General features: G+C 37.7%; 2 protein-coding genes across 2 annotated transcripts; one reads left to right on the top strand and one right to left on the bottom strand.

The window, feature by feature from the left end:
- Positions 1-2675: 2675 nt before the first annotated feature.
- Positions 2676-5008, top strand: ATAB2 (RNA binding protein). Its single transcript, XM_048084670.2, has 5 exons — positions 2676-3224; positions 3307-3376; positions 3918-4089; positions 4361-4504; positions 4614-5008. The coding sequence occupies exons 1-5, from the start codon at positions 2746-2748 to the stop codon at positions 4871-4873; spliced, it is 1125 nt and encodes a 374-aa protein (XP_047940627.1). The 5' UTR covers positions 2676-2745; the 3' UTR covers positions 4874-5008.
- Positions 5009-5102: 94 nt separating this feature from the next.
- LOC125187970 (PHD finger family protein) lies at positions 5103-13361 on the bottom strand. The gene is made up of 13 exons (XM_048084669.2): positions 13183-13361; positions 12687-13029; positions 10756-10933; positions 10632-10681; positions 10228-10320; positions 10063-10151; positions 9583-9661; positions 9378-9460; positions 7647-7725; positions 6840-7542; positions 6355-6438; positions 5620-6232; positions 5103-5528 (listed from the first exon to the last, which is right to left on the bottom strand). Exons 1-13 carry the CDS (start codon positions 13212-13214, stop codon positions 5396-5398), a joined length of 2559 nt encoding a protein of 852 aa, XP_047940626.1. The 5' UTR covers positions 13215-13361; the 3' UTR covers positions 5103-5395.
- Between the last annotated feature and the right edge of the window lie 267 nt (positions 13362-13628).

Here is a 13628-nt window from a genome sequence, read left to right as displayed (position 1 = left end):
TAAATTTTAAATTTCAGAATCAGTTTTGAATTTTGGTTTTGGAAAAAACTAAAAAAGTCCAAAGGAATGACCTCTAATATTATTGTAACGACCCATCCATCTAGGGTATAGTAAATGCGGCGATCGTTAACTAAGCGGGCTTAAATGCATCAAAGATCATAGGCTAGGATTCCATTTAAAAAGGGATTTAACCAAAGCATTTAATGAACAATTAAGTAAAAGAAGAATAATGCCTTAGCAAAAAAATCCAACAAAAGGCTATCGCAATAAATGCTTATCAAAGATTCCAAAATATTCTCAACTGTTCCATATCCAAAATATTCCCACGAAATAAAAGAGTTTAAACCCAACCAATAAATCACAAGTTTTCATAATATAGCGGAAGCGACCAAGAAAGAAGTGAGGCTATGTATGGAGACACAACGACACTTAGAGTTCCAACAGATCATCTTATTATTTCCTACTCAACACCGTCGCCCGCTCGCTACCACTCAACCTGCACATAGGGAAAACACATGCAGGGCTGAGTACTATAATCATATTCAGTGGGCTCATTGCCGAAAACAGTTTTATCACAAATATAGTTATCATCATGCCATTCTCAAGTGTCCATCGGGGTTTTAACTTTAGAAAGACCCGAGGCACCAAAATATTTTCTTTATCAAATATCACGGTCGCGCAACCATTTTTCTCATCGACGTTTACCATATCCTCATTCTACATGACAAGGAATGCGGCCGCAATCCAGGTCACTAGACCGGCCGACCGTACGCCAGCACTCGGTCTAACATTGGTGTACACTAACCCAAGTAGAGTTTGCGGCTCTACAAGGATCCGAATTCGATTAAATCAATAGTGGCATAGCCACGAGGGATAGGAACGACAAAACAAATCAAGGCATGATAACACATATCTCATTCTCATCAATATCAGTTTAGGACAATGTCCTTATTTTAAAAGAAAGCCCACCTTGTCGGCTTAGCTCGATAGTATTCTCTTCTCCTCGTTTATCACGCTGAGGGTGCGAAGTATCACCTTTAAATTAGGCGTATCACAAATCAGTTTCAATCATTGATTTCAAATCATGCATGTTCCCATGTTTCCCTTTTTCCCATCGATAAATCTTTAATATCATCATCCAAAAATCAAGGTATGATTAGCATATCATTTTTATTCAAACAACAACTCCAAATTCACCATCAAATCGTGTCACGCATGAGTGCTCTACCACACACATCACACGCACACACCGCACACATGCACGCACGCCGAGAGGCGTGCGCACACACACACACGTTTCCCACACACACTTATATGCATCCCATTATTCACCGATTAAATTTCCCATTCACTCGATCTATATGCATGTGGACTCAAGAACACCGATTGATCGGTAGAAGAAGAGAAGATCAAAATTAAAGTACCTTTTTCCAAAAGACAATCGGTAGACACAAGTTATAGCCTTGATTCTTCAATAAACTCTTGAATTTCAACTTGAATTGTTCTCAATTGATGAAGAATTCTTGAAGAAAAGTAGAAGAAATCTTGGAGAGAGTGGGGAGAGAAGTGGGGAACGGTTTTCAAGAGTGAGGCGATTTTTGTAGCTAGGGTTTTGATTTTCTCTCCTCTTATTTATAGAGTGTAGGATATAATATCTTTAATTAAATAAATTAAAGATTTGAGAAGATATGGAGAGATTTGTTGGTTGAGGTAGCCGAAAATTGTAGAGCAATAATAGGAAATTTCGTATTCTAGGCTATTAAATTAGCCTATGATTTAATTCAAATATTTCACGGAGTAGAATAATATATCACGGAGCAAGAATAAATAATTAAATCTCCCCAATATATATCAAAAGTGGCGTGTAGTTTCATTCTCAAAAGGGATTCAAAATCAAATCCTAATTTAATTAGGATATGGCAATATCTTCTTAGATTTGGCAAGATATGCTAGGATATTTTAGCATATTTATATTTATTCATGGAAGAGAATAAATAAGAGATCAAATAATATAATAAATAATTTCTCCCTCCCTTCTAGATGAGATTTTCGAAAATCTCATGGATATCAAAGGTGGTGTTTTCGAAAATTCCATGATGGAATTAACGCATAATTGGACTTTGGATTTAATTTGGATAATCGTCCCAAACAAATAATTAAATCCAAGAAAAATAGGATTTCTTCTCCAAATAAAAATAGGAGAGACCGAAAATTCCACATGCTTAAATAATGCTCCTATTTAATTCTCACTCATCCCTTAGGAAAATAATCCACCACAATTATATTACTCCGCATCAAATATTCATCAATCAAATCAATCATTTCTCCACTTCCTCTTCTTTTTCTCAACGCATTGACCTTTCAACGGCCACGTCATATTTTCCATATCTTTGACTATTCAATAGCCACGTCATAATTTCAACATGTTGACTATTCAACTCAATCTCAATTCTCATACGCAATTAGGTTACAAAGACACCATGTAATTAATCACTCATCAATTAATTCGCATATCATAGCATTTAAGGCATTTAATGCAAAAATTTTATAACCCGAAAATTAGGGTTTGAAAAAGTGGGGCGTTACAATTATAGTAGTAGTAATTATGAAGATTAATTTTAAATAAGTAGAAGTACAATATTTAGAAAGGAATGTTGTGGTGGATAACTAACTAATTTAACAACCCTTGAAATCATTTCCCCCTCTCACTCTTCCCTCTTCTCTTATCCCTTCAATTCATCATCAATGGCGAGTCTAAGCTTCAATTCCACTAGAATCAAAAACCCTATCACCACCAAAATCCCCCCTTCTAAAGTGCAAATTCACCCACCCCAAATAAAAACTCCAAATCTCAGGAATTTCCCAATTTGCTTTTCAGTGTCGGGAAGCTCAGTTTCTTCCACGCCATTGCAGCCTGAAACCGGGAATTCCGCCTTCGAAGAAGAAGAGCTCAACGACGACCCCACCTCGGAGCTCAGCTACCTCGACCCGGAGACGGATCCGGAGAGCATCACAGAGTGGGAGGTGGATTTCTGCTCTAGGCCGATCCTCGATATTAGGGGGAAAAAGACTTGGGAGCTCGTTGTTTGCGATGTGTCGCTTTCGCTGCAGTATACAAAGTATTTTCCTAACAATGTTATCAACAGTGTCACTCTTAAGAATGCTATCGTCTCCATCTGTGATGAATTGGGCTTGCCTTTGCCAGAAAAAATTAAATTTTTTAGGTGAGGGTTTTGTTGTTTCTTTGAGGTTTGGTTGTTGTTTTCCCCAATTTCATTTAAGATCATGAATTTTGTGTTTTTTCAGGTCACAGATGCAGACAATTATTACGAGAGCTTGCAGTGAGCTTGGTATAAAACCTATTCCGAGTAAACGGGTGAGCATTAGCAACATAACTTGGTGAACTTGAGATAAGATAAAGCCCTTGATTATTTCTACAATTTGAGATTAATTGATTGATTAACATCTTGTTGAATGGATTAGCATTGGAGAATCATTGTGATGAACATAAAATTACTGAATCGTGCACATTGTCAATCCTGGATGGTAAACGCCCCCTTAAGCAAGGGAGGCGTAGCTAGGATTTCAAAGTTTGTGTTAGTGTTGGAGTAGCAAAACTTTTTAGAAATAAACAACCTGGAAGGAGCTATTTTAGTGGATTTTGAGTTGAAAGATTGAGGAGGTTATGTCTCTTTTCGAACTTTTTAAGATGAACAACTCATCCGTTCTTCATTTATACGATGATGATGATGTTATCTGGATTTATGTTTATATAGCTACAGTTTTCTGTTTTGGATTTACAATATGGTTGTGTTTATTTGCAAAATTTATGCCTTGTGAGTGGAAAATGGCCAGAAAATGTTAGATTGATGTGTGATAATCCTATTTTTTTAATTTTCACATGCTCTTTGCTTCAGTGTTTGTCTCTGGTTCTGTGGCTCGAAGAGCGTTACGAAACTGTATACACACGACATCCCGGTTTCCAGAAGGGATCAAAGCCACTTCTTGCACTCGATAATCCTTTCCCTATGGAACTTCCAGAAAGTTTATATGGAGAAAAATGGGCATTTGTTCAGTTGCCCTTTTCAGGTACTTACTTGTGTGGGTCTAAAATGGCACAAGACATTCGGTTTGTCACTAGAATCATAGTCGAGTGTTCCAGAGGATCTCTCTTATTCTCTCTGCATGTTCAGTCGTTAAACTCGAGGTTAAATACCACCTCCTGCTGGCTCTTGAGTAGTCCTCAACTCCCCTGTTTATTTTGAAAAACTTCTTGACACTGATTCATACAATGTAGAAAGGCAAAATCAGATGTTAGATGTTAGAAAACTGCTGATTTTGATTACTATTCTCTGTGCAGCTGTCCAAGAAGAGGCCTCATCTTTGGAGACAAGATTTGCTTTTGGTGCTACCTTAGATTTGGATCTTCTGGGGATTGAAGTTGGTGAGGAAACACTAATTCCTGGACTCGCGGTTGCATCATCTCGAGCTAAACCATTAGCAGGTATTATGTTGTTGCAGTGTTCTTATATGCGATTCTGCTCATGTGTTCCCTTCTTTGAAACAAATGTGCACAAGTTTCAAAATTGAGTCTTGAAATGGCAATGTTGCAGCATGGATGAACGGGTTAGAGGTGTGCTCGGTTGAAGCTGACACGAGTCGAGCTTCTGTGGTGCTGTCCGTTGGGATCTCAACTCGGTACGTGTATGCCACATACAAGAAGACACCGGTGACTACGAGTGAAGCTGAAGCTTGGGAAGCAGCCAAGAAGGCCTGTGGAGGATTGCACTTTCTTGCCATTCAAGAGGACTTGGACTCGGACGACTGTGTCGGCTTCTGGCTCTTGTTGGACCTCCCACCTCCGCCAGTATGATTACTGTTGTCTTGCTTCCCACTTTGAATGTATCTTCTTCATCTCAGATCATATAATCAGATGCCGCTGCTTTGAGGCTTGGGAGATACTAATATTGATTCTTATTGCATCTACATATTCTTCTTCTTGATTTCATGTTTTGCTCCACTGTAAATGCTATTATCATCCAATCTTCAGTCTAAATAGTAAAAAAACTATTCATGAATTCAAGATAATATGCAATCAAGAATATTGAGCATTCTCAGTTAAATTGGAATTTAAAATGAATAGAGCAAGTGATACAAAGGTACAAAGATTTCTTACAATTATGAATGATTTGTCTAGGTCTAGGGAGGAAGGGGAAGGGAGCAAAGCTATAGATACAAAACAGTTTCTAAGCATTTACATTAAAAACATTACAGACTGACTGACTAATACAGAGCAGCAGAAACTGGACAATATTCCTCCATTGTTACAGTAAATCTTTCCCCATTTCTTAAGAACGCCCTGTCTACTCCCAAACAAGAAAATAAAAGATCTAACTCAATGCTTTTGCTTCTGAGAAATGAAACGAATCCCCTGCTTCCCAAGCTCGAAACACTTGGACTTCCCATCATCAAGTGCGATAGAAACAACAGGCGTTCCCTCGAAAACTTCCACCACTGTACCCCTATGCCTGCCAAACAAGAAACAGAGAAACTCAACATTTAGAACACACGGGGAATTCAAAAGATAGCATCGTTCTCTTGCGATGAATGAAAACTCACCAGGAGTTGCTCGAAGGCTGATGAACTTCTACTCTTTTCCCGGCAGCATCTTTCCCCAATTTCTGCAGTATCCAATTGGCATCTGTGAAGTCCTTTACAGTACTGTCTTCACGCCATTGGGAGGAATCTTCATCACCCGGTGCTGGTCTCCTTCGTTTTGACCTCTGGCCCCTTGTGTAAGTGATCTCATCCTTCCCAGAAGGAGGCAACGAATCCTGATTTCCAATGGTCAAATTACTGGATACGGTTTGATTTCCATTGTTAGAATTCTTGGGAATTTTAAACTTCAAGTAAGGCTTCCGCTCCTTTGTCGGAGCACTGCTGTCATCAATATGGTCACCAGAAACAGACGCATCCTCACCATGCCCTTTTGACGAGTACTTGATCCTTCGGCTCGCAGGGGCTTCGGAGCCACTCCTTGCAGATGCACTCTCTTCGGCACTTCTTTTGCCAAGCACTGAGTACGTATTCCTAGGAGAAACCGATTCATGGCCATCGCTGAATCCTCCTCCGGTATGTTTCGAGGTAATGTTAGACAAACCTAAATTAGAAGCATTCTTGAGCTTTATCAATGGGCCTTCTTTAACATGCAACTTAATACCTTTCACTTCCCCTGCAACAAACAAGACGGCTTTGTCACTATATGAAGAGCACACATCAAAGCAGACTACGAGAGGGATGCAAAATGAAGATGCATGACAGAGAACATGATTTCTTTTACTCAGAGTGCATTACCTTTTTGCTCCCCAACTTTAACTGCTGAATTAGGTCTATCGATGTGTTCTTGATGTTGTTTCGGTTGTCCTGTATCTTCAGTTCCTACAGCATACATGTACAGAGCATTACTTTTACTACATCGTGAAGCTCAACAACGGAATGCATCAATAGATCTAATATTCATAATTCGGTAAATTTAAGTTTGGGAATAGATTCAAGAATTTTGACCAAAAAGTTGCCTTTACTTTGGTTTTCAAGGATAGAGTAAGAGCAGGATACTTATTTTCACGTTGAATCCAAATACTTTGTTACATCTTCATCACTAAATGACAAAATTCATGTAAACATCAATCAGCAGAAAATAATCCTTTTTGTTTCTTAATGTCATTTGCAATTCCACGCTATAAAAAGGCCAAAAGCAGCATACAAACTTCTACTAGAACCTGTTGATCTAACTCAATAGCATATATCTATAGCACAAAGATGCCATATGAAATGCATACCTTTTGATGCAGCCTTGCCTTGCCCAATCGGAGGACTAGTATTTTTACTTCGGCCTCCCAAATGTATAACAAGCTTCGGCCCCTGAGCATTCTTGGGCGCCCCACTGTTACTTCCTATTTCCTCCCCATTAGTGACGGCACGAGATTTATTACTCTTTATTCTGATAGTTCTAGATGCCTTTGTTACATTGGTTGCTGAAACCTCATCAATATACTTGTGTTTCGAGGCTGCTGCTTCGTTTACCATACATGTGTCTTCCATCAAGCTTCCAGCAACAGGATAGAAAGCAGAAGCAGGTTCATGGGAAAGGTGCATTTCATCATTTTTATTACTGATGGTGTTCTGTCCAGATGGATCATTGGCATACCCATCTAAACTCCGATTTGTATCAACTCCACCAATCAAAGATGTTTCATTCCCCTTTTTCTTGCCGTACTTCTTATGTGAAGATTTTTTGCCATGCTCTTTGCTCTTTCTTGGTGATTTATTACCTAACCCTTTAAGGGAAAACTTCAATGATCGGCCATGTTCATTCTTTACTGATATAGGACCGCTCTCTTCATCATCAGAAAAGGGTGAAATGTCAAATATTTCTTCTTGAGTAGGCAAACCAGCAGCTGCCCTCAAGCTTGCTATCAAATCCTTATCAGCCTCATCTCTTCGCTTCCAGAGCTCCTGAACAGCCTCCTCAAGATTTGTAACCTGGCAGGAGAAACCATTGAAGCCAAACTAATAGAATCAGTAAAAGAAAATTGCATCATTCACATGGTATATATCCCTATTGACCAACGTGTACGAAAAATCACCAGGGGGCATTCTCCACGGCATGTTGGGCAAACATATTGGAGATTTCCATCAACTTGAAATTGCATGTATTTTGCATCACTGAAATTTGAGTTTGATGTCAGTAGAGTTAAAATCAAAATCCAGTCAAAAGAGGTGCCCAAAACAATCAGAACTGGCAAAGTCTGAAGATGCACCGGAAAAAAAAAAAAAAAAAAAAAAAAAAAAAAACAAAGCATAACAATTTCCCATGCAAGGCCAATCATAAATGAGTGCAGGAGAAGGTTGTGTAATTAAACTAATACACGAGGAAATTAAATTTTGCATATTCATATAAAAATGAGCACGTGTATATACTGTCCACACTGTTAGTGCCCTTCGTGAGTAGTGAAGATGAGTTTAAGGATCAGAAAGAAAGGAGATAAATTTCTTGGTAACACAAAACAGAAGAACTGCAAGCCAACAAGGTTAAATCCTGACATCCACCTCTCCAAGCCTAGCCATCCATTGCTAGAAGCTACCAAATTAAACGTTATAGGCACTTGTTTAATTAACCGGTGTTCTTATGCCTCTTTGGCTAGACATAGTATAAGAGATTGTTGTCTTATCCTTAGATTAGCTAAAAAATCACTTGGTTCTAGATCCACTTTCAGAATTATGGAAATATTTACTTGAATGGCGGAGGGTATAAAAAGTATTGCAAGATGCACAAATTATAAAAGACCCAGGTTCATTTTGTCTTGCTATCTTTTAGCCCATCCATCTACACAACTTCTACAAGGATCGGCTAATTCTTGCTTCTCATTTTTTCTCTTTCTATATCAATCCCTTTTATCACTTCAGCAAACAAGAGCACAATGTCAGCGGAAAATGCATTCTCTTGAAAAACTAGGCTATAGATACCTACTATTAAAAAAATATGCTTATAAGTTTACAACCCGTCCTTAACTGTTGTTGGAGGAGCAAATGAAAACTGAAAAGTAAACCCCTCTGCAGCTTAAGATAAACCAAAAGGTTATACTCCCTACATCCCTCAAAAGAATGCACTACTAGGTGAGGTAGTGTGTGTTGTGTATAGAAAGGTCCCACTTTGTTGTTTTTAATGTATGGATAATGGTGGACTATGGACTGTGATGGTTTTTTTGTTAATAGGTGTGCAAAATGAGGGTAAATTAAGGAAATGTGCCCAAAATATGAAAGTTGGGTCACACAAAAATTGGCAAAGTGTGCACTATTTTCTGGGATGGAGAGAAGACTGAGAAAACCATGCTCCTGCTTAAATTCACCAATCAACATATGCCAATGCAGAAGCACTTGTATGTCAAATCTTAGCATTTTACTTCCTTTATACTGTAAACATGAAATCACAATTTTAAATCTTCCCTTTTTCTGTAACCTAAAATTTTATCTAGAACATTAAAAGAGCATATTTAAGTTGAACAGTCAGCTGGTTACGTAATAAATGGAAGGTACGAGCAAAGCACAAGAAGGCATAAACCTGAACTAAAATTCCCGTATATGGAGCCTAAACCTTAATCAAGTTTATAGTCCTAGCTTCTTCACAAGTTAACAAATTTTCAAGACTGAGGAACAACCGAACAACATTCCTAGTTCTCTTGTGATTCAGATTTCACACCCACAATTTCCAATAATCTATCATCAAAATTACCAATTCATTGTCCAATCTTATAACTGAAAAGTTATTACCAAAAGAATATCAATGAGAGTAGTGAAGGAAAAGGAGCAAGAAATACCTGATTCCATCACAAGGACAATGCACCCAACGTTGACAGATATCACAGCACACCATAGGAGTTGATTCAGAGTCTCTATACACCTGCAGTTGTGAGCAAAATATTAAGCAATCAACTTCTGCTGCTTAAGATAAAGTGTTTTTGAGCCTTATGAGCAGAGGAGGACTAGTAAATTTGTCAACAGGGACTGAGTATAATGCAATACCTTCAGACAGACTGGGCAGTAATTCCCTTTGCCAAACAATCTTCCGCAAGCATCACAACATGTATAGCCCAACAGCCACCTACAAAATATTCAAGCATACACTCAGGTCAGAGTCAGAGTCAAGAGTATAGTCACTTCATCAGTCATCCTGAAACTAGATCTTAGTTGATAGAATTATAAAGCATACAAGAAGTCTTCATCAGAGATATGCCATAATACATTCATTGGTATTGAAGATGGGAGTTCAGTTGGAAATTATATATATACAGATACAGATGCTTCTGAAGTACAGCTTTTAGACATGCATAACAGCACATACAATAGGTACAAGCTTCATAATAGAGTTAGGATCCAAGCAAAGTGACCAAACACACTATAACCAAAAACCCATCAGCTGATGGAACTTGTTCGAAAACGAGAATAGCAAAGAAGCTTGCAATCAAGGAAATAACGACTTGAAATTGAGATAGAAATACTAACCTTACACTTAAGCCATTTCCAGGTACTGTAGAATCACAGCTATGGCATTTTGTGTGCTTGGGACACAGATAAGGTCCATGGCTAACATTCTGCATGCCTCAAATTAAAATGCATAAGCTAATTGATCAATGGTAATTTTTCAGGAACAAAAAAATTATATCACACCTTATGTGGTGGTTGCTGACAGTAACAATGGTATGCACCATCACACCTTTTACAGAACATGAACTTATTTGGATCTCCAGTTCTCCGACACACCTAAGTAACAAAAGGATATATGAAACGCAGTTTAATAATTATGGGATCTCCAGTTAGAGATTCCAATATCTATCACCAGCCTTAACACATCTTCCCATCTTAAGATATTCTTCAAAATTCAAACTTCTGAATGGGACAGTAATTTCTCAAATTAAATAACAAAATCCTGAGAAAGTACATAATCATCCCTTATTTAAAACCATCATTATCAGCATTCTTATTAATAAAAATAAAATGTATCTCCAAAGTAAGGAAAAATAACCATGCGTCTATATAATTCACCATAAATGTATAAGGAGTGAGATATCAACCTCACATAACCGGCAAGAAGGGCAAGTCCAAGAACTCCAGTGGAAAAGATCTATTTCAAACATTTCGTCAGAAAATAAACAAAGCAAAAGCCATTAATTACTTCAGTGCAGCTCTGAGAACTACCTCTGTTCTGGGACCAAGCTTTAAGACAGCTTCGGTGATACTTCTTGCCACAACTATTGCAAGAGAGCATCTTCCTTGCCCTTTCACTTCGGTCATTTTCACCAGAAAAGCATATTCGGCACATCACTTTGGCGGTTGATAGGCCTTGCTCTTCTCCAGCAGCATCCCCAGCTGAAGCCTGCTAGAAGAATTAATTATAAGGGCCACCGCATGACTTAGTTGAAAAGATAGATATTCTCAGGTATTCAGTGTAGCAGAAATATGATCAAGAGAGTTGTACAGGAAACTGATGTTTAACGTTCTTATGTATATGATCATTGCAGGACCTAAATATTCCACACAAGATTACAAGCCTCTGATATGAATACGGCATGCCAAGCGCTGCTATATAATAAAAAACAGCATGAACCATAAATAACTACATATCATCTAAAATAGTCACAATACTAGGCATGATGAAATGTCATTATCAAGTTCCGAAAAACTATTTCTTTTAGCAATACTCAATTTATATCATCCCCAAAAGTGTTTTATTTCAAAGAACATAAAACCAATTATGGTCATCATTGATTCATGTCTAACAGTTCTTAACCAGTTTATTTACTTTACAGATTTTAAAAGTAATCAGAAAAATATAGCTGCATAAGAAGGATCAACTATAGAGATCAGGAAAAAACATAAGAAATAACTATCTAAATTTGCATCCTTCCTAGTTCCTTTATTGTATGATGCTAAATTTCTTTTCACAAAATCATGATATTTAAACCAAATGTAGTTCAAAAATAATTGAATAACTACCAGAAATTGTAATGTTTTTAGTAGTCATGAACTCGTAACCATTGACAAAGTGTGGAAATGTTAACAGACCAAAATGCATGGTTATATCTATAAAGCTTCCAACTTTGATTTCAAGGAGATTTAATGAAACACTGCAATTCTTGCAGAAACTAGAGAATGTATTTGAAGATGATAAATTAAACAAACAATTATGATTCAAAAGAAGCACATGAAGAGACCAAGAGTTACAGATTATGTCACCTTTACACAAAAACTTTATCTAATGCAGCATGTGGAACACATCTCATGTGATAGAGTAACTGATAAAAATGGGAAAGCAAATGTCTAATTTCATGATATAACAGAAACATCTGTCTCAGACAAGAATCAAGATAAAACTATAATAGACAATCGTAAATGAGGTACTTGGCATTTCTACTTAGTTCTTCAAAACACCAGCATTTAAAATTAAGAAAATAAGCCAGCCAACTAATGAAAACCAAAACCATGCAAATTAATATTTAATACTAGGAAGGTTTCAACCTTCATACACCACACATTCCACAAACAAATAACCAATAACTAGGAGCAGAAGATATGTGCATTATCAACATGAATCAAACCATTCAAACACTGTATAAATTAAAATTAAAAACCATTCGGATTTAAGGTCAAAAACCATTTCTTTGTATCCCCCTTGATGTATTTCCTTTTTCCTGTGGGGTGTTTTCAACACCACTTTTAAAAAAAAAAAGCACCAAGCAATCAACTGGACTTATATAGCAAGATCCTAATTCTTTCTATGAACTATTAAGAAAAAAATTGTGTCTTTAACACAGAGAAATACACAAAAACTGACATAAAACTTCACTAGACTCTAAACAGATTTCAAAAGTTGCATATCAAACTCTGGATATAACATAAACTACTGTCTTAAACAATACAGCTGAAATACTTGTCAATTAGACTTAGTTCTTCCTATATAAGCCAGCATTTCAAATTAGGAAGACAAATTCAACACACAGAAACCAATTAACAATTAGGAAAAATCCAACCTTTAGGGATCCTGCATTCTACAAACACAAAAAAAACCCACATGAATCAAACAATTCAGAAACCCCACAAATCATATGTATATAAAAAAAGGCATTCACCTCCAAATCACCAGACTCAAACCTCCTGGCATAATCCTCAGCCACCAATGAGGCAGCAGCAGCTTGTTTCTGCAACGCAGCCCTCTTCACCTGCGCCGACGCCTCCTCGCCGACCACCACCGCCGACACATCCGCCGCCAATTGGGGCGGCGGAGGCGGCAGGGCCTGAGAAACAGGAACTTTGGGGACTTTAACCTGAACGGTGGCATTCTCCCTGGCCTTGATCAGCCACGGGTCCTTGAGGAATTGCTCAACCCTAGCAACCTCCTGCAAAAAATCCCCCTTCCCCTTGTCGCCCCGCAGCGGCCCAGCAAATCCGAGCGCGCAGAAGCATATTTTCCGGCTGCAATCACACAAAAGATCCAAGATTTAACTCATAACTCAACACAGAAACACCTCCTGAGTGAAATGGGGAGAAGAGATGCGAATACACAAGTGAGTGAGCGTGTGCACCGCAAATAATTGGAGTCAGTGACAAGATTAGAGCAGCGGTTACCAGGTAATTGGGCAAGCAACATGAAAGGCCATAATTACACGAGGAAAAATGGGGGGAAATTTTATTTATTTTGAGTGTTTAAGCGAACGGTGTTATGCAGCAAAAATTAAGTTTTAATTGATTGGGAAAAAGTAATCAGAAATTGGAAAAGAAATTTGGGGAAGAGAGAGAGAGATAGAGAGAGACATGAGGTTGGTGTAAGTAAAATTGGGGGCACCTGGGTTTGGGCTTTATTAATCAGAATCTAGGGTTTTCGAATTGGCCCATTTAAGAGGGCATAATCTATTTGTCAACTATAGATAACGTTTTTTTATCTCATATTTGGACTTTATTATAAGATTGGAATGTAACCATTATTACCATTTTATCTTTTGACTTTTTTCAGTTTATGTGCATATATTCAGATAAAATTGCCCTTTTAAAAAAAAATTGATTATTTAATTTCA

Source organism: Salvia hispanica, chromosome 5 (assembly GCF_029641045.1).
Source record: "Salvia hispanica isolate PSC_SH4W2 chromosome 5, Shi_PSC_v1, whole genome shotgun sequence".
Lineage (NCBI taxonomy): Eukaryota > Viridiplantae > Streptophyta > Magnoliopsida > Lamiales > Lamiaceae > Salvia > Salvia hispanica.
Note: the sequence above shows the minus strand (reverse complement) of the source record. Positions and strands in the feature narration are given on the sequence as shown.